The sequence below is a fragment of the Castor canadensis genome, chromosome 13, assembly GCF_047511655.1.
Source record: "Castor canadensis chromosome 13, mCasCan1.hap1v2, whole genome shotgun sequence".
Taxonomy (NCBI): Eukaryota; Metazoa; Chordata; class Mammalia; order Rodentia; family Castoridae; genus Castor; species Castor canadensis.
Genome location: NC_133398.1, coordinates 52,852,609 through 52,874,101, shown reverse-complemented (window position 1 = coordinate 52,874,101; position 21,493 = coordinate 52,852,609). Strand labels below are relative to the sequence as shown.

General features: G+C 41.6%; 1 protein-coding gene across 1 annotated transcript; it reads right to left on the bottom strand.

Annotated features, from left to right (window-relative positions):
* Positions 1-412: 412 nt before the first annotated feature.
* Positions 413-20,544, bottom strand: Plin2 (perilipin 2). The gene is given in 10 exon segments (XM_020178803.2): positions 413-543; positions 545-645; positions 10,203-10,493; positions 11,763-11,897; positions 12,671-12,852; positions 13,456-13,741; positions 17,314-17,396; positions 19,226-19,421; positions 19,508-19,561; positions 20,412-20,544. Coding segments are annotated over 9 exon segments (1,407 nt in total). The 5' UTR covers positions 19,538-19,561; positions 20,412-20,544; the 3' UTR covers positions 413-440.
* Positions 20,545-21,493: the final 949 nt, after the last annotated feature.

The window sequence follows — 21,493 nt, the reverse complement described above, 5'->3', positions numbered from 1 at the left end:
ACATTTTGATCAGCAGACCCACTGGGACCTCTAGGCAGGTGCTCTATCACTTGGGCCACCTCTGCCAGTCCCCACAGAAATCTCTAAAGACATAAGCATGCTGTTACCAAAAAAAAGCAAGAATGTCTCCTGAGACACAAAACAACAAATATGAAGTTTAAAAAAAAATACTCTGATCTGAGATTATACAGACCAATTTTACTATATTCATTTCAGCAACTAAACTTTGAAGAATTTTATGTAATAATATGATACAGAACAAAATCTCTTATAAAGGTTCAGATCAGTTTTATTGCAATTAAACTCAAGTAGCCAAAAGATAGATTAACACTCCCGAAAGCCACAGTAATAAACATATTAGTAAACATGAAGTTTAACATGATACAAATGTAACCAAAGGAGTCTTTTTGGTTTTGTTTTTGTTTTTTTTTGGCAGGGTCTCACAGTGTAGCCCAGGCTGGCCTCAAACTCCCACATACACCCAGACCCCTAACAGTAGTATTTCCTCGTGGCAGTTTATTCAACATTTTGCCCTGAGAGGACAGGGCCATCAGCTCGATTTGCTCCATCCTCCTCTTCCAAAGGTATAATATCTGGAATTTCATCAGTCTCAGATGTCAAATCTATGGCAGTGAAATCAAGCACCTGTAAAAGAAGAATCTTAGATATTAAAACACTGAGCTCCTAGAGACATTAGATACTGCATGTGGGTGAACCTTGCTTTGTCCCAAACTGTGCTTTTTAGATGTTTGCAGTATTATTCTTGAAATCTACTCATATTATACACATATTTTTTTTTGTCAGTACTGGAGTTTGAATTCAGAGCTTTGTGCTTAGTAGGCAGGTGTTTTACCACTTGAATCTCTAGCCTTAGCCTATTCTTATTATAAAAGCACTAAAGACTCTTTTTTGTTGTTGTTGTTTCTTTTTGTTGTTCTCTGGTGGGCCTGGGGTTTGAACTCAATGCTTTGTGCTTGTAAGACAGGTACTGTACCACTTGAGCCATGCCTCCAGTCCATTGTGCTCTGGTTATTTTCAAGATGGAGTTTCATGAACTATTTGCCCAGGCTGGCCTTGAACTGCAATCCTCCCAATCTCAGCCTCCTAAGAAGCTAGGAATAGAAATGTGAGCTGCTGGCACCTGGCTAGGAATCTTTTCTTTACAAGAAACTAGCTGGGGTTAGAATATATTAAAGGATTTTGTTTTTTTGAAAAGCAAGATATAAAATATTTCTGTTTATCTATCTATTAATTTATTACTCTCTTAAAAATAATATTCCACTTTTCTGTATATCTTACTTCCAAAAAATATAAATCCTTTTGGGAAATGTCTAAGAATAAATGAAATAAATAGTTCTATTTTTTTGGTTTGTTTTTAGCACATTGGGTTTGAACTCAGGGCCTTGCACTTGCTAGGCAGGCACTATACCACTTGAGCCACTCCACTAGCCCATAATTGTTTTTTTTTGTGGTACTGGGGCTTGAAGTCAGGACCTTTACCTTGAGCCAGTCCACCAGCCCTTTTTTCGTGCGTGTGATGAAAAGGTCTCTCGTACCATTTGTCTGGGCTGGCTTTGAACCACTATCCTCCTGATCTCTACCTCCTAAGTAGTTAGGATTACAGGCATGAGCCACCGAAGCCTGGCATAATTAGTCTTTTAATAGTTGAAGTGCAGCAGTTAGGAGGCAGAGACAGTAGGACCATGAATTCAAGACCAGCCTGGGCTACATAGAAAGACCGTGTATTAAACAACCACCCCCCCAAAAAAGTTGAAACAGCCACTACAAGGATGATGGTGTAGCTCAGTAGTTGAGCATGTGCTTAGCACACACCAGGCCCTGGGTTCTACCCCAGCGCAAAGGAGGATGAAGGAGAGGAGAGAGAGAGAAGGGGGAGGGAGAGAGGAGTCAAGGAGAAGGAGAAAAGGACAGCATAGAACTAAAGACTGGAATCTTGATAGTAAAGAGAGGAAATAGCTGCCTAACAGGCAGAACAACTAACAACAACAAAAATCTCTCAAAAGCCAGATAGAGGGAAGAAATGGGTGAAGGAGTTAAGGTGTTAACTCTGTAGCATAAAAGAATACAGAATTTTTGCATGGATAATATAAAAAGTTCCAACTAATGAATAATAGTGATGGCTAGACTATATTGTGAGTACATTTAATGTCACTGAATTATACACTTAAAATGGCTAAAATAGTAAATTTGATGTTTGGTATACTTGTAACTTTTTTTTTCTTTTTTTTTTTTGGCAGCACTGGGGTTTAAACTTAGGGCCTTATGCTTGCTAGGCAGGCGTGCTTACCACTTGAGCCTCTCCACCAGCTTGATGTTTGGTGTATTGTACAACCAACATAAAAAATAGTTCTGTTTTATTTTTTTAAAAAGTCGTATTTATCAGGCACTTTATCTGCCTGTTTGTGGTCTTTGTAATGAATGTTCACGTTGCAGTTTATATACAACCTCACAGCTACAAAAAACAGCAATGCTTATACAAATTGGTTTAGGACATCCACCAGCCAGGAAAGACAACTATTATAACCTCACCCTTTTTAGGTTAAAAGATGCACTTGCTTAGCTTTCTCTCTATTTCTATTACATGTATATTTTAGCATATAGTACATGTTTTTAATAGCTATTAATTTTTATCTATTTAAATGTTTTATTATTAAGTTTTATCTATTATCACTCTATTTTTTATTAAACATAAAACAGAATGCAAAGTTTCAACACAAAGGATATAAGCAGAGAGATTTTCTGGACCCCAAACACAAAAGCAAGCTGCAGTTTTCGCCTATTAGAGGGCTAGAATGGAAAAAGTATGCACTTTGACATCAGTAAGACATTGAGCAAAGTCCCCTCCTGGCCACTTGGTCTTTTTCAACCTCAGTTCCCTCATCTCTCCAATAAAGAAACTAATTAATTTGGTCACAGGTGAGGAATAAAGGTAGCGTGAGCCTCACTTGTGAAAGGTGCTCAATAAACAGTAGTTGTTGGTCTGTTTAGTGCCTAAAATTTCAATACATACACACACACACATATACACACACACACTCCTCCAAAGTCACCTATGGACTAGTTGAGATAAAGTACAGTTCTTATACAGTTCTTAGAAGAATTGGAGGTTCCAAAAAAAGTACCTCCATTACCCAAAATGGTTTGAGGTCCTTATAAACAATTCACCTTCTATATATCCAGAATGATTCAGTGTGCAATTTCTTTTTTCTGGGGGGAAGAGGGTAGGAGCAGGGGAGGTGGGAAGAGACTGGGGTTGAACTCAGGGCTTTGAGCTTACAATGCAGGCCATCTACTGCTTGAGTCACACTTCCAGTCCATTTTGCTCTGGTTATTTTTTGGAGATGGGGTCTTTCGGACTATTTGTCCAGGATGTCCTCAAACCGTGATCCTTCCAATCTCAGCTAGAATTACAGGGGTGAGCCACTGGTGTCTGGCCTGCAATTTCCATTACACTATCGCCAATGTTCATTATCACCAAACCCTACTATGAAGCTGTGGGCTGTGAAGGAAATAGGGGATGGTGGGCAGCTAAGAGGTAGACCTTGGCCATCAAGTTTGCATGGTGAGTTCAATTTACAATTTGGTGGTCTTTGTTGACCATTTTCATGTAGGTTTTATTTTTTTCTTTTTTTAAATTTATTTTTTCTTTATTCATATGTGCATACTTCATGTGGGTTTTAGAAATGTAGCACTAAATCCCTGATTCACTGACATGAACAAGTACAGTTATAAGCCATCAATACAGGAATGGAAGGACTATCTTTCTGAGGATACCTACCAGGGATGAAGGCTAAAATCAGAATCACGCACATACTATGACGCTAGAAAGCCAGCAATACATTCTTTTCAAGAAAAACAAGTCACAAAATAAATAAATAAATAAATAAAACAGAGAAAAGAAAAACAAGTCACCATGCTAGAATTCCCATGGACTCGGCTTACATTTTGCAGGTTGTTCACCAGCAGGGGGCAGGCACATTTCATATCATAGACTTCATAGAGTCATGCATTTATTATGTCAAATTTCCAGAAGATGGCACTAAAAACGTGGTTCCTTTTTCTAATTTTAGTAAAGTTGGACTAGCAATGGCCCTGGGCACTGGATAGGGGAGGCAGCTACAAGAATAGAAACACTATCTGTGAGGATTTAACTTGTTGGTTAAAGGTGAGTGTGCATGCAGTACTGATAAACAGGACACAGGATCCAGAAAATTGACTTATTTTTAAATAGAGTAGATAATGAACCAGAAAAAAAGCCATAAGCCTTTAGCTTGTTATATAAAAGTAATCTGAATGTATAAGGCTCAAACAGGATCATGCCAGAGGTAATGGCAATAATACCAAATAGTCCATGAAGATCAACCTTGTTGAGAGCTGGGTTTTTGTTTTGTTTTATTTTTTAGTACAAGTAACAGTACAGTTTATTAGGAGAGGTCAGTGGGGAGAAAAGAGAGAAGGAAGCATTTCCTGTTCCCATAGCAGGAAATGGGAGCAAAGACTCTGAGAGCTGGGTGTTAACAGAAACCTCTCACCATCCATAATGAGTAACATGTAGTTTCACTGTTAGAGGACCAGATGCATCTTAGATCTGCTCTACTCTCTTTACTCTTTGCTGAACAACTTGGAACTGAGTGGGCTGGTGCATACCCCCTTGTCCTAAGGTAGGGTACTGTGCACATCAGTGCAATGCTTTGCTGTCTAACAAGTCTCAGAAAGTGATTGGGCCTAAGGCTAGGGTGCCAGTTAGCACAGATCACAGCAAAATTAAAATGATTCTTATAGTCTATTGTATAGCATTCAACGAGTCAATGTTAATCCCTAGTAAATTAGATTCACTTGAGGTCTTTTTTTCTTTCTGTGGAGCTGGACATCAAACCCAGGGCCTACACACATGCTAGGCAAGTTTGCTACCACCAAGCTATATACCCATTCCAAAATCTTGTTATTGGTGGTGGGACTGGGATATGAACTAGGGGCTTCACACTTACAAAGCAGGCACGATACTGTTTGAGTCACACTTCCAATCCATTTCATTCTGGTTATTTTGGAAATGGGGAGGGGGGCCCTCATGAACTATATGCCCAGACTGGTCTTGAACCTTAATCCTCTTGACCTCATCCTCTCAAGTAGCTAGAATTATAGGTGTGAACCACCAGTGCCTGGCTAAATGCATTCTATCCTGGGGTATTAATTGAATATTCATGGACAATCCTCTGTTGAGAAAAGAAAAGCCTCTAGTCAGTTTCTGCTCTTTACATTCCCTGCAGGGCAGAACTCATGCTTTATATATTAGGAACTCAAATACTGAGTTATTTTGTTTATACAGCTACTTATGTATAAAAATATAGCTACCTACTTATCCAGGTGTTTCTACCCAATGAATGTAGATTTTTCACTGTTGGCTCAAAATGTAATTATGATATGGCTCAAACAATACTTTCATGAAATCAGTATCACCACTCTAAAAGTCTAGAAGTCTATTTTATATCAAGACTGAACTCCTCTGTGAGACTCAAAGCTTTTCAAATTACATCCCATTTTTCACTTATCTGCAGGCCCATTTTAAGCAAGTTAAATGTGAGAGAAGAATCTCAGCCAGGCATGGTAATACACACTTGTAATCCTGGCACTTGTGATGCTGTGGCTGCAGGATAAGGAGTTGAAGGCCAACCTGGGCTATATATCAACTACTAGGTTAGCCAAGGCTACAGAGTAAGACTATGTCTCAAAAAAAAAGAGAGAGAAGAACCTCACACAATTCTGTCTGCTCCACTCCACATACATTTCCTTTCACACAGTCTTCCTATCATTTCATGTAGACATCTTAACTAAAGATGCACTGTGTTAGCCAACATTCTCACCTGTCTTGTTTTGTCTTTCACCGCCTCATCGCCAATTAAGGGCAGGATTTTCCAATTCAGCCTTTTCCTTCAGGGCACTCTTCCACAGTCCTGCAGCTCAGCCCAGGGACAGTGAAAGCCCTGAAAATGTGACCTAGGCCTATCCCAGTAACTTGGAAACCATGGGAGTGAAGGGGTGGCATTAGAATCTCAAAAGAGAATCATGGGAAGCAAGAAAAATAGATAACAAAATATGTGTCTTCAGCCTAAGTGGACCTCAAGCCTTGGAGAGAGAATTCTTACTCTTAACAGTCCAGGACTATTACCTTGCCAGTTCCTCCATCTTTGAGATGAAGTAGACTGCTAGGGGTTATCCTGGAAACTGAGGTCCTCAACAGTGGAGTTATTTAGCATCTTTACTTTTCCAAGAGACTATAATGAAATCTTACAAGGTATCCTGTATTAGAGGACACCTACAGCATGAAGGTATGGTACCTCGAGGTACAAGCAGTGAATACGTTGGTTTATGGAGCAAAGACATCCATCTCTCAAGACATCATGCATTCAGGCCTCAGGGTGGGTCAGTTGGTTTATGGAGCAAAGACATCCATCTCTCAAGACATCATGCATTCAGGCCTCAGGGTGGGTCAGATCTGGCCCGGTTCCACGAGAGCCATGGTAGGTCATGCTGGCAAGAAGCCTTCCTTTCCCTCCCTCCATACCTGCTTTCCTGGGCATCAGACCCAATTTCTTACAGATCTGTGTGAATGACTATCCTCTTCCTTCTTCTCCCATATGCCAAGTGATCCAAGTGATACACTAAAAGGGGTACCTAGGATAAAGTAAATTTTAGCTTTCCTTTCTTTTTTTTTTTTTTTGGCAGTTCTGGCTGGGTTTTCTCAGGCAGGTGCTCTACCACGTGAGCTACATTCATAGCAGTTTTTCTCTTTTCATTTCATTAAGTATTTTTCTCTTTCTGAGGTGGGACTGAGTTTGAACTTGCAAACCGGGCACTCTATTGTTTGAAACATGCCTCCAGTCCATTTTCCTCTGGTTATTTTGGAGATGGGGGTCTCACAAAGCATTTGCCTGGGCAGGCCTCAAACTGTGACCTTCTGAACCTCAGCCTCTTAATCCTAGCTAGGATTACAGGCATGTGCCCCCTGGCTCATTAGTGCTTCAATATCTTTTTGTTTGTTTTTTCTTTTTAGCTCTTCAATATCTGGAATGCTATATTAGCATTCAAAAGAATGAAATATCATTGAACACTTGGGTACAACAAGCCAGACTTCATTCAGCTAAATTTCTCTAACCTGCCACGGCTAGATGATACTGTGTTAGACTTTGTCAGTTTTTCCCCTCAAATGGATTGGCCAACTCAAAAAGAAGTCTTTTAAACTAAATTTTCTGTTAGCTTAGGCAACAATGGAGCTGCAAGATTCAAGAATACCACACATTTTGCAACACATTGACTAGTAAATGAACAGCATGTTTGCCTAGCCAAACTTCAAACACAAAGACACAGACAAAATTACAACCCACGTGCATAGCTCATGGCAAAAAGTGGTGGCTGGCGGTGTGGCTCAAGCAGTAAGAGAGCATCTGCCCAGCAAGGGAGAGACTTTTGAGTTTAAACTCCAGTGATGTCAAAAGTAAATAAAGCAGGGGCTTGTGGTGTTCTTCTGAAGGTAAAAAGTGATCTTTCTCCTTTTCATTAGAAATTGAGTTGATACTGTTAACTCTGCTGATGAAGAAACACAAAAGTGTATGTTTAGAATAAGAAAGTAGCCAGTGTGGTAGTCCGCTCCTGTAACTGCAGCACTTAAGAGGCCAAGGCAGGAGGACTAAGTTTGAAGTCAGCCTACTCTACATATTGAGACCCTATCTCAAAAAAAAAAAGAAAGAAAAAAGCAGGAGTCTTTGTTCCTATTTGCTGCAGAGAACAGGAAATGTCTCTCCCCCCTACCTCCTTGTCTATACTTCAACCTATTATACTAAAATAAATCCTTGCTTAAACTTCTAAAAAAAGAGAGAAAAAAGCATCCATATTGCTAAAACCTGAATTTTTCCATCCTGGCAGGTGGTATACATCTGTGATGCCAGTACCACAGACTCTGAGGTGGGAGGATTGCTTCACAGCTGGATTGCTTTTCAACCTGGGGAAACACAGCAGGATCCCATCTCAAAAAACATGAATTTTCCAGTCAATCCGAATAAACTAAGAGAATTAAAAAAAAAAAGAATAAACCAGGAAATACCACCTTGCAGTTTTGAGACACTGAGGGGCAGTATTATGTATAATTTGGACTAAGAAAAAAATTGTAAGGGGCAAACATTCTAGAAAATGCCAATCACTGAGGACAGTCAGGGAGGCAAATGGGAAGACTCCATCCTGAAAGCCCATAAATCATGAAAGTCCACCCTTCCCAGAAGGCATCAGCTCCCTATCTGCAAAACAATTTAGAAAGCACCATTAAAGTAAGAACTTTTATAAATGTCACAATGTACTCCCAGTACAATAATTTAAAAAAAAAGAACAGTTTCAATTACGTTCATGTGTCCCTGCTCTCCCTTCTCAACCCTGGAGTTACATGGAAAAAACACTTTTTAACTTGATAAAAATCCTTGATACTCATTTATACCAAAAGAGCATGTAAAGTTATATCCTTCTTTGTTTTCACTGGAAAAAGGTGTGAAGCAAGGTAGAAAGAAGAGACAAATTTGACTTAGACACAGTTCTCTTCAAGGCAACCCAGCTCAGCTGAAGGGCAACCCAGCTCAGCTTTTAGGAGAGGCAGAAGCATGTAGCTCTATTTCATAAGTTTTATTATTTGTTTTTGAAGCAGTTTGACATGCTGCAGCTTGTGGTAAGGAAGTCATGACTGGTCCTAAATGACTCAATACCACTAAAGAAGCTAGAAGTCTGAATACCCTAGGCAGGAGGTAAAAACATTCCTTTTCTACAGGCAGCCAGAAGTCTTATTACTTCTGATTAATCCCACATGATTTCCTGTAGGTGCCTCACTGAGGTTACTTTCCCCAAAACAGTAACACAGTAAGTTAAACCCAGCTAAAAGTAGACACTGAACAATCTCACTTTAAGGCTCACACTTTAACTGGCACCTTGGCAAGAAATAGCTATTATCTTAAGATAAAACTGGTGTAAATAACCACTCACTCCCTTCCTTGTAGTTTTGGTTCCTTTCCGACAAGGCAATCAGCTGTGACTAGGTCTTTCTACTGGCTTAAAAATCCACTCTCAGGGAGGGGGAAATTGGCAAATGAAGGGAAGGTCACCTAATTTGAATGTGCATATTAGCATTTTTTTCTTTTTTCTTTCCTCTCTGCCCTCCCTCCCTTCCCTCCCTTTCTTCCTTCTTAGATGGGCATCTAGGGTTGGGGGCATGGCTCAAGTGGTAAAGCACCTGCCCAGCAAGTTCAAGTACTGGAAAGGGACAAAAAAAAGTGTCAGTTACATGGGATCTATGCTGCCCAGGCTGGTCACGACTCCTAGGCTCAAGTGATCCTCAGCCTCCTGAGTAGCACACCACTGCCCCTGGCCTCACATTACCTTTTAATCTTTTTGAAATTTGTTATCAAACATTCCACTTGTAACATTAGTCTTCCAGCGCTATTACCCTGCCAAATTCCTCAACAGCCCATTTGGGATCCATGTATGTATGTTAATAACCCTGTCATACAGAAGCTGCAGCTCTATGGAAGCAACACACAAAGCACATGGGACAAGCAGCAGAAAACTGCTCTATTCTGCTGTGAGTTTTATTGTATTCCAAGGTGGCATTGCTTTATAAAGAATAAAAAACTAAAATCAAGATATACAAGCATGTATCATGAGATAAACCAAAGACTGTACCAGAGCAAGCACCAGTTTATACCAGAGCCCACATGAAGGTGTTTTTATTGCATACAAACAGACATTAACAGTAGCAACACAAATGCCAAAGAATAAGACCATAAGTGCACTTGAACTTTTTTGTGAATGAGTTCTAGCTAAACTCTTGACAAACCTAACATTCTTTACTTACAGCCAGGTAAACAAAATCCATCTGTTAATGGCAGAAACTTTAAAGGTCTTCATTCAGCTGGAAATGACTACAGCTGAGGACCTTTTCCCTGGCTAGCTGCTTTTCCAATTTAGTCACCTGCAGGTTAATTTCAACATAACAAGGTGTCATGTGACTACATTAGGCACTGATGGTAACGACGGGTTTAGTGAGTTTTGTGCTCAGAAGTTGGGGCCTCCTGGCTGATGGTGTCCATCTCTGCAGGTTGTTCCTGAGCATTCTGAAACTCAGTAGGCTGAGGATAAAAGGGACCTACCAGCCAGTTGACAGGAGTGTTGTTAACAACATAATCCATCACGTCATCTAAAGATTCTTTCATTTTCTGCAGCTTCCCCTTGCTAGAAGTGAGGAGGCCATCAGACACTTCCTTAAAGGAGGCAGCGTTGCGGAACACTGTGTAGATGTCACCTGCCATCACCCCCAAGTGGCTGGTCTGATCTTGAATGTGCTGTGGTAACCCTTGGACATTGGACAGAAGGCTTTGACATGTCGTCTGGAGTTGCTGAGTCAGGTTTCGGGCAATAGCCAAAGTACGTGACTCGATGTGCTAAAAATAAAGCAAGTTAAGATTTACCAGTGGATTCAACAGTGCTACATATGATTTTATTCACAGTAAGCTACTCAGTGCCCACCACATATGTCAACTGACTTTTTATAATCTTCATAAACACCGTGAGTATAGCAGTATTATTCATATTTCACAGCTATGAGTATAAGCTTAGATGTTAATTTGCCCAGTCAACAGCTAGAAAATAGCTAGTGAGGGATTTGAACTAGTGTCCAAGTCTCCAAAGTTCACCATCTGTTTTTTGGTTTTTTTTTTGCAGTACTGGGGCTTGAACTCAGGGCCTACACCTTAAGCCACTCTGCCAGCCCTTTTTTGTGAAGGGTTTTTTCAAGAGAGGGTCTCGAGAACTGTTTGCTTAGGCTCGCTTTGAATCATGATCCTCCTCATCTCTGCTTCTTGAGTAACTAAGATTATAGGCGTGAGCCACAGGCACCCAGCCCAAGTACATCATCTTAAGCTGAAAAAACATGACAGACAGGGGAGACCTGAGAGAATAAAAATATCCTCCATGATAGTAGTATAATTTATATATTCTTCTCTAATAAGATGATACAATATGAATAAACAATACTAATTTCTAAATCAAATGCATACTAGCTTTTAGAACACGAAGAATCACTTTTTAGGACTACCATGTGCAAATTTTTGTCTGTAACAACAGTCCCCTTACTGCCCTTTCACTAGTTCTCAATTCTACATTCATCTCTTCCAGAAGCCACCTACCCCAAGGCTGTCCTAAGTGACCTTTTTTTATTTTTTACAGTACTGTAAAAAATATGAAGTTATGAAGGCTTGAACTCAGGGCCTTCACTTCAAGCTACTCCACCAGCCCTGTTTTTGTGAAGGGTTTTTTGAGATAGGGTCTTGTGGAACTATTTTCCAGAGCTAGCTTCAAACTGCGATCTTCCTGATCTCTGCCGCCTGAGTAGCTAGGATTACAGATGTGAGCCACAGCACCCAGATCTAGGTGACCTTCCTAAATTATCTCCTGGAAAAACACCAGGCTTATATTCCCTATTAGTCTGTATCCATTATAAGGGAAAGGCCTTTGTGTGTCTTGGGGTAAAATGTGTATCTACCGGTTGTTAGTGTTGCTTTTCTGCCATGAAATAAGCAACCTATGTACAAAATATTGTTCATGCTTTCGATGGAAGAGTATTCTAAGAGACATTATGGGACAATTGAAATGAAAAGTCTGACAAGGCCCTCCTCAGAAACTGTGATGAATGACTATGCTAGTCATTTTACCTCAACACAATGGGATTCATCACTTTCATCATGGCCGATGCTTCTCTTCCACTCCACCCACGAGACGTAGAGCTTACCCTGAGCATCCTGAATTTTCTGGTTGGCACTATGCACATTCTTCCTGGCAAATTCAATCTAGAATACAATGAAATAACACAAGGGAACATAGTCATTCATATTAGCCTGTTTATAGCTAATGAAAAATAAGCAACAAAGACAGGAGCCAAGAATTTCTTTAAGTACAATGAAAGCTATCCTTGCTATCTTTGCTATTATTGATATGTGCAAGTGTATCAATAAATGTAAATGATATTATTATCAATATGTGAAAGTAGTAGCTCTTTACTGCCTCTATTAAACTACTAACTCCCAAATTACCTCCAGTTTAACACAGGTAAAAACTTAAGTTAGAATCATAAAAATAGACAAAATGCAACCTTCCTCTTTCTTGTTGCCAGGCACCTATTTCCTTTTCCAAGTACAGTACATAATGTTCTACAGTTTGGCAATGTTAATGGTTACACAATGGTCTATTGTGATTAATTTAACTAGTAAAATCATTCAAGGTATAGATGTGTTTATAGCATTTCTAGAACAGGCCCTTGAGTCTTCCAGAAATGGATAAGCACTGCTTTCTCTACATCAGGGCCAATAGCTTTGAATTCTGCTCACGTAAGAAGGAGAGACAGATGTTTCACACCTCAGAGTCAAATTAGTATCGCTTCATATTTTCAGCATTTATACTTCCTTTTCTGTGAATTGTCTATACACTGTCCATTTTTCTATTGGGCTATTCACTAAGCAAGATTGCAATTCTTGGACTTCATGACAGCATTTACTCTCCTCCCTCAAGATAAACTTACTTCAGATACAGATACCTTAAAATTGAAGTTTGTTTTTTAACTCACCAAGTGAACAGTAGAATGGAGCTGAGAAATAGTCTCTTGGCTTTTTTGCTTAGCATCTTTAACCTTGCTGACAGCCTGCTCGTAGGCACGTGAGCGAAGCTTGGTAGACAGGGAGCCCAGTCTAATATAATAACTTGGCTTCTGAACCACATCAAACCCTTCAACTTTTTTTGTTTCTTTTTCTGAAAAGAAGGGACAACAAAACTTAACAGATCACAGCTGTAAGTAAGTGATAAGAGGCCAGGTAAGTGGCCTCTACCTGGGTTTTCACTTCATGCATTCTACCCACACTCTCAGAACTGCGAATCTGCTGCTGGGCTTGAGCACCCTAAATGTTATTGAATCTGATACACATTACATGCACCTACTCATTCTTCTCCCCACTAGCGTGAACCTCTTCAGCAACACAGTGCCCGTCACACAACAGGCACTAGTGATGATTCAGGGATACCATTTAATGGTTCTGTAAAGCAGCCCGCTAAAAACAAACAAGCCACCTTCAAAACATATTTTTTTTTGACACTAATTCAATCTGAAACTTAAGACTGCTCTAAGAAGGAAAATCTATAGACAGAAAGATTAGCTTTTGCCTGGGGAAGGAAATGAAGATTAACTGCAAACAGGCAGGAGGGCTCTAAAACTGGATTGTGGTGATTGCTGTGCAACTCTGTAAATGTAGACTGAAAGCAGGTGAATTTTTTGGTACAGGAAGTCTCTCAATAATGCTGTATTAAAAAGAGTAGCTTGAGACATAAAACATTATTTCAAGATAAAAATTCTATTACCTAGTTCTTCCTGAGTGAGAGGCAGGTACTGGTCCACCAGCAGCTCTGATTTAGTGAGTGCATTTTCTACTCCACTGCTCATAAGCTGCACCATGCGACTTCCCAAAACTGTGTTAATGCTGCCATTGATCACAGACTTGGTCTTCTCCACACTGCCAGTCACTGCTCCTTTGGTCTTGTCCATCACCCCTGTGATGGTGCTGGCTACTGAATCCTTGGCTCCAGTCACAGTAGTTGTCACAGCATCTTTTGCCCCTGTCACAACACCTTTAGCATTGGCAACAACCTACAAGTAGAAAAGCAGATCAACTGGTTTACAAGAAACATGTTTCTTACAGGTATGGTCTTACAAAGTCTGCACAGGTAAGGAAGGAATCTGGTTCTTTCATCTCTACCTCTAGGTCTTAGGCAAGTCACTAAAATTCAATGAACCTGAATTCCTTATCTATTTGCTCCACCTGCCACTCCTCAAGGCTCATTAGAGGTGCAGATGAGATAAACAGACATGCAATTTGTCAATTTCTCAACCTAAGTTAAACTAGATGAAACTTAGTGGACACACAAGGAGTACTCCGAGAAGAATGGCATGCTAAGACAGCTATGTCTGTCTAAGAACATTCACGTATGAACCATGCACACCCTGCCCTTGGCACATGGCTCCAGAAAGCCAACACACAGACAAAGCTGCTAGCTCTCCATCCTACTGAAGTGCTCTCAGATAGCTGTCTCATGTAGAACTCTCCAAACCAGCCTGCCCAAGCTCCAGTCACAGCACCCAAAGGTAGCCTATGAAAAAGGCTACTTGCCTTCCTTCTTTGTTTAAGCATAAAGAAGGTACAGACTGGTACAGGGGACTCTCCTTTTCTTCCTGAACAACAACAAAATTATAGCTCTGCAGACTTGATTGGCTTCAGTTCTGATCAAATACTATATAAGTATTTTCCAACTGAGGATGATACTAAAGAAATAAACCAACTATTAGTGAGTTCTAAGTTGCTAGAAGGGAAACAAAGGAGAAGCTGACTGGGACAGAGTGGTCTAGGCTCTGAGTCCAACTGAACTAATGCATGGCTCTTCTTTCTATGTTGGGGGGTGGGGAGAAAGGGGCCATGAAAGATTTCCTCTAGGCCTCTGAGGCACAGAAGGTAGGTTTCTTTTTTGGAATTACTGGGGTTTGAACTCAGGGCCTCAAGCTTGCTAGGCAGGCGCTCTACCACTTGAGTTACTCGCCAGCCCTGTTTTGAGTTTGGTATAGTTTGAGAAAGGATCTCACAAACTATTTGCCTGAGCTGGCTTTGAATCACAATCCTCCTGATCTTTGCCTCTGAGTAGCTAGGATTACAGGCATGAGCCACCAGCTCCCGGCAGAAGGTAGTTTCAAAAGCCACTTCATAAAGTGATGATTTGTCCAGTATCACACGTGAAGGGTAGACTGAAAACCTAGATCCTGACTTAGTCCAGTGTCACTCTGTGTGTGTGTGTGTGTGTGTTATTTTCTTACAGTGTCACTTTTAATACAGGAAAAAATACCTTTGAGCAAGGGACATGGGGGACATGGCTCAAGTGGTAGAGCTCCTGCCTAGCAAGCAGGAGATCCAGAGTTCAAACCCCAGTACAGCCAAACAAAGAGAAAGAAAATAGCTTCCCTAGCCTTCTTTTGTATTTTGTTTTTTGAGATAGGCTCAAACTGACTTTTCCCAACTTTTCTCAGTCCTTCTTTGAAGCCAGGATTACACATGTGCACTACAATGCCTGGCTTTAAGATAAACAACTTAATTTATAAATCTAATTACATTTGATTTTTTTTTTTTGCAAGTACTGGGGTCTTCAAGTTTGCTAGGCAGACACTCTAGCACTTGAGCTACTCTGCCAACCCTTTTTTGGTATTGGGTATTTTTGAGATAGGGTCTCATGAACTATTTGCTGGGGCTGGCCTAGAATCTTGATCCTCCTGATTTCTGCCTCCTAAGTAGCTAGGATGACAGGCATGAGCCACCACACCTGGCCTGAATTATCTTTTATTGTGTGACAGGGTTAAAAAGGTAAGCCATGCATGATGGCACAAGCACTTGGGAAACTCGAGGCAGGAGGATTTCAAGTTGGAGCTAGCCTGGGTGAGCTACTTATTGGACTAGGAGCTCATGCTCATTTTGGATAGAAATTCTTCCTAACACAAAAGAGGAAAGAAATGAAATTCCAAATCTGACTTAATTTTTTTTTTTTTAAGAGTCAGAGTCTCACTGTTGCCCAGGCTGGTCTTGAATTCTTCAGTTCAGGGGATACTCCTGCTTCATTCTCCTAAGTAGCTAGGACTACAAGTGTGCACGACCATGCCCAGTTAGATCTGACATCCCTTAAATTAGCACATATAGTCTATTGTGTATTTAATACAGATATTCCTTGACTTATACAGGAGTTGTCTTAAAAATTCCATCATCAGTAGAAAATATCCTAAAGTAAAAAATGCATTTAAGGGCTTGGACTGAAGCTCAGTGGTAGACAGAATGTGTGCCTAGAATCTAGAATGTTCTGCTCCTGGGTTTGATCCCCAGTACTGGAGCGGGGGGCGGGGCGGGGGAACAGAATTTTGTTTCTTCCAACTTAACCATATAGCCAGAATTCTACAAGTATTCTTGCAATTCACTTTTCAGGTCATACAGCATTTGCCTAGCATGCCCAATATCAAAAGGGAAGAAAAAATGGTTTTGAGTTCAGACTTGGCTACATAATGAGTCTCAGAAAAGCTTCTCTTTCCTAAGAAGTAAGGTCTTTACTAAAGCTTTTGTCTTTCAATAACCTATCCTTTCTTTGCTTATTTTAATTTTTTTTTTTTTGGCAGTACTGGGATTTGAGCTCAGCAATTTGTTCTTGTAAGGCAAGTGCTCTACCACTTGAGTCACATGTCCAGTCCTTTTTTCTTATTTTAATAAGGTAAGTTGACTTTTAAAATTCTTATACAAATCACCAAACTTTAAACAAAATATCCAAAATGGAAAATAACTCCTACCATTAGACTAGTCTCAAGCAACATAAGTGAAGCAAAACTTTTAAAGAGATGCACACAAGCATTCTAAAGGTTGTAAACTAAACTTATTAAACCATGAAAGACAGAGCCAGCTTTCCTCCTCACTTTGTCACTTTGTGCCATGCTATAGTGTTAACCTTAAAGAAAATTTCAGGACTTTATCTGAAACAAGGGATCACCGGGATGGATAAAGCTATCATTTCTGTCAACCCTGACTGCCTGCCAGTATGCATGGTACTCCCTTATCAGCCCTGCACCAGACTAAGTGAGAAAACCTGCCAAATACCACTTCTGTGTGTATCTGATACCACATGGGAAATCAGTTTTCTTTTCTGTTTTTGTTTTTTTGCAGTACTGGGGATTGAGCCCAGTGCTTCACTCATATTAGGCAAGTAATGCCATTAAGTAATACCATTAAGTAATGCCAGCCTTTTCTATTTTGTTTTGAAACAAGGTCAAAACAGTCCTTGTAGCACAGGCTGGCCTCAAGCGCTCAGTCCTCCTCAGTAACTGGAATTTACAGGCATGTACCACTGCACCTGGCTGAGAATCACTTACCTGAGAAACCAATTTCATCAGCAGGGACAAAGTCACAAAATGATAGACATCAGACTAAAAGTATTCTAGCTAAAGGTGGCTACTTCTTCTCTGTTTTGTAGACACAACCACAGCAGTTCAGGAAGTAAGGGAGTGGCCTAACTTTCAAAAATACATCCAGAACCAGTTAAGGAAACAAATATGTATTTGTGCATTTGTGGCACACACAGCCTGTACTAAATAAAACATGTAAACATGCCAAGTGGCAAGCCCCACCACTTTTATCCCAAGCTCACCTGGGTTGTTGGCTGATTCAGAATCGGCAGTCTCTCCTCGATCCTGTCCAGTCCCTTACAGGCATAAGTGTTGGCAGCAGCAACTGCAAGATTCACAGATGGGAAAACGTTCATGTAATACCACGGGTACAGAATGATCCCATATGAATTTAACTTATTGCTTAAGCCTTATTAGAAGCACTGCCTGGTTTTTCCAGTTCAGATAGACTTGGCATGTTGCTGGCAGCTTACTTCCACTGCCAGGGAAACAGGGGGTATGAGGAGGGAGAAGTAGCAGAGGCCAGGTAGGAAGTTGGCTAAGAAGACTTTTCCTCATCAACTGACTATTCATGTTAATGCCAAGAGTAATAAGCAGGCTTCCCTAATTTGGAGAATAAGGTATCTGAAAACTCTCAAAAGTAGCACTTCCTTCTAGCTTAATCCCTGCTTAATTCATGTATTTAATTCAGTACACAGCAGTACAGTCAGTACATAGCAGAACATTTTGGGTTCTCAGTAGGAAACACCACTGTGGATCTCCTTCATGAGGCTTACTCTAGTCTAATCTTCCTCCTAAGGAAGAGCTAGCCAAGAATTCACACCAAATTCACTTGAGAATTAGCACTAGTGGAATAGCTGGTCTTTAAAGGTTCCTTATAATCGCAGAAGCCCCTGACTTAACCATTTAGGGGAATGATATAAATCCTTATTCAAAAGCAGTTCATGCATGTTGTGGAGAAATTGGAACACTGGGAATGTAAAATGGTGCAGCCATGTTGTACACAAATGTCACAGACTCATTACTCATCACCCCCCAAAAACAGAGGCAACCCAAGTGTCCACCCACTGATGAATGAATAAAATATGGTTTATCTACACAATGTAGTAATATTCCACAATAAAAAGGGACAAAGTATTGATATAATGTTACAATGAGGATGAATCTACAAAACATTATGCTAAGTGAAAGAAGCCAGTCACAAAAGACCACATATTTTACTTATGCTTGTATAAAATGTCCAAAATAAGCAAATGTAATTGCCTAGGGAAAGATGGGGGAAATAAGAACTGTAAGTAAATACAGGAGATTTCTTTCTTCTTTTTGCATGCTGGGGATTGAACCCAGGATCTCCCACATGCTAGGCAAGTGTTTTACTGAATTTATTTGTTTATTTACAAACAAAGTTGCTTAGTCTGGCCTCAAATTTTCAGTACTCCTAAAACTTTCATGTGCCTGGGATTACAAGTGCGCCAATACACTGGGTGTCTATTTTTTATTTTGATAAAATATACAAGTTGGGAGCAGGGGGCCAATGTCTCATCCTGTAAACCCTAGTTACTTTAGAGGTTAAGATTGGGAGGATTGTGGTGCCAGGCCAGCCTGGGCAATAGTTCTCTAGATCCCATGACCAAAATAACCAGAGCAAAATGGACTGGAGGTATGGCTCAAGCAGTGAGCATCTGCTTTGCAAGCAAAAAGCCTTAAGTTCAAACCCCAGTCCGACCAAAAAACAAAACAAAAATTAAATAGAAAATATTAAAAAAAAAAAAAGGGCTGGGGATGCAGCTCAGTGGAAAAGTGCTTTCTCAGCATACACTAGAGTTTGAACCCCAGCACCACAAAATTAATAAAATAAGTAAGTTGATTTCTACTGTATGGTCCCAAGAAAGTCAGTTACTTCAGTTCACTCCATGGATGCTTTCCTTGGTGATCTCAGCTACTAACCCAGGGTTATCTTGGGAAATTTCTCGCTAAATATTGTAAACATCTGCCATGACTATGAAGCAGGCCTTCTGTGACAATGAAGGTCACCAACAGTCTTTAGGTAAAGGCAGTCTGTGCCTCAGGAAGGGCTGGGGACTCCTTCATGTGACCAATGTGCACTTAGGGCCATCCCTTGCACTAAATCTTGAGGGGAAAATCTGAACTCACTTTGTGGCTCTAGTTTCTGGATGATGGGCAGAGCACTTGTCACAGCCACCGAAGTCATGGTCTTCACACCCTTCTCTGCCATCTCACAGACAGACTTCAAGTAGGGATACTGATCCTTTGTACTGACATAGGCCGAGGACACGAGGTCATATGTGGAGCTCACCAAGGGCAGGTTGGCCACCCTTGTCATGACAGTCTGCAACCAAAGACAGGCTGAAATTAGCTTTTCGAAACACACAAGGAGAGAAAAGAGTCAAGAAAATAGCTATTTAAAAATCCTACCAGTTGGGGATCAACTGCAACAGACGCCATTATTCCTCCTGGTGAAGAAGCAGCCTGTGGAAGAGAAATTTATTTCAGAACACCTGGGATTAGACTCCCAGATGCCAGATGAGCAAATGCTCATTTTAAAGTAGAGAAAAATTCAGTCCAGCTCAGTGTGGCCTTCCCATGCTCTAGCTGTGAGTCGTCCCTGGGCAAACACCTCCCAGGCAAGGTAAGGCTTCAGGACTTCTCTGTGCACACTGTTCTGCCAGCAAAGGGAAGCTGGTGTCATGTTTAGAATTGCCTTTTGAAAGGCAAAATCTGTTCACAAAAACGTCAAACTGGTTACAATCCAGGGTAAGACAAAGACTCAGGGCTAGGAATGTAGCTCAGTGGTAGAGCACTTACCTCCCATGGGTCCCTGGGTTGGATCCCCAGCATCGCATAAATAAATAAATAAATAGGAGAAGGAGAGGGGAGAGGAGAGGATGGAAAAGTAGGTAGGTAGGTCGGCTGAAATAAGACAGCATTTCTCTGGGAATCACAGAGTCAAGCCTTGGAGCACTTTCGGCTCAGCCCAAAGTCCCAGTTCTGCAAGAAATGAGTGTGAACTGCCCTGAAGGCGGAAGCTCCGTAAAATACTGCTTTTAGACAATTTCCACCGTGTAGCCCATAAAATACTGCCTTAAGATGATTTCTGCTGTGTACCCCATAAAATAACGCCCCACACCGTTTCCGCTGAAGTAATTTGTCCCTTCAAGCATCTTCCCCACGGCCCGCGCGTTAGCGGCAGGCAGAAAGCAACCTCCAAACAAAAGCGAGGATGGCAGGCGCAGGCCCAGAAGCCGATCCCATCCCATCCCGGACCCGGGCCACCACCCCCGGCCAGCTTAGAACCTCGCGGGGAGCCCCACCCCCACACCTGGGCTCTGGGAGGACCGGGCCAGGCTCGCCGGAGCCCTTGAGCGCGCACGCACCGACCGACCGCAGCGAAGGGGCGAAGAGGACAGACGATTTCCGCAGAAGGTTCCGCAACCAAGGCGCGCACGGACTTGGGCCCAGGAGCCGGAAAGCGCCGGACTACAAACCCGCGCCGCCCCGCCCGGCCCCGCCTCTCCCGCCTCGGCCCCGTCTCAACTCGTGATCGTGGTGTGGACGTGGAGCCCGCGGCGCAAAGCTCAGTGTCGCCCCAACCCGAGGCCTCGGGCCAGCACCTCCCCCATCACCGGCCCGCCTAGAGGGAGGGGGGCTCCTGACCGGGCAAGGGACACTGCGGTGGTACTGGGGGACACTGCGGAGAGGTGCCCGGGGGAGGGGATCCCAGGCTGGGCGGGGTGGCCGGGTTCTCAGCGAAAGTGCCTGGCGCTCTGATCGCCAGTGGGGTTTTGAGAAAGCGAGACAGATTCACTGTAACTTGGGTAGCACGTGGAAAGCGGAAGCCGTGGCCTCTGGGTAGCCTGTTTCTTTTAGCGAACAAATAACTCCTGCAGTTTTGTGAAATTACAGCCCAAGATGGACACGCAGAGACTTCGGTTCTACCGCTCTATGGACTTGAAAGTCAATTCGTCAAACACATTTCTAATTTAAAGGTGAATTGCAGTTTCCAAAAAGGGCCTCAAAATACTTTGTTTTGTGCAAATTACTCAGCAATGATAGTGGCCAACGCTTATGCAGGATTGGCCATAGTTTGTACGTTATGGGTTTTTTTTTTTTAAGAAAACTAAAATCGTGCTGTACACTGGTGGCTCACCAGTAAATTACCAGCCTGTAATCTTAACTACTCAGGAGGCAGAGATCAGGATTGGGGTTCGAAGCCAGCCCGGGAAAATAGTTCCCGAGACCCTATCTCGAAACAACCCATTACAAAAAAGGGCTGGTGAAGTGACTCAAGATGTAGGTCCTGAGTTCAAACCCCAGTACCCCCCCCACACACACACACACACAAACCTTAAATCGTCAACATCTAAGTCCCCTTTTTTTTCCTTGTGTAGAATGTAGGGACGT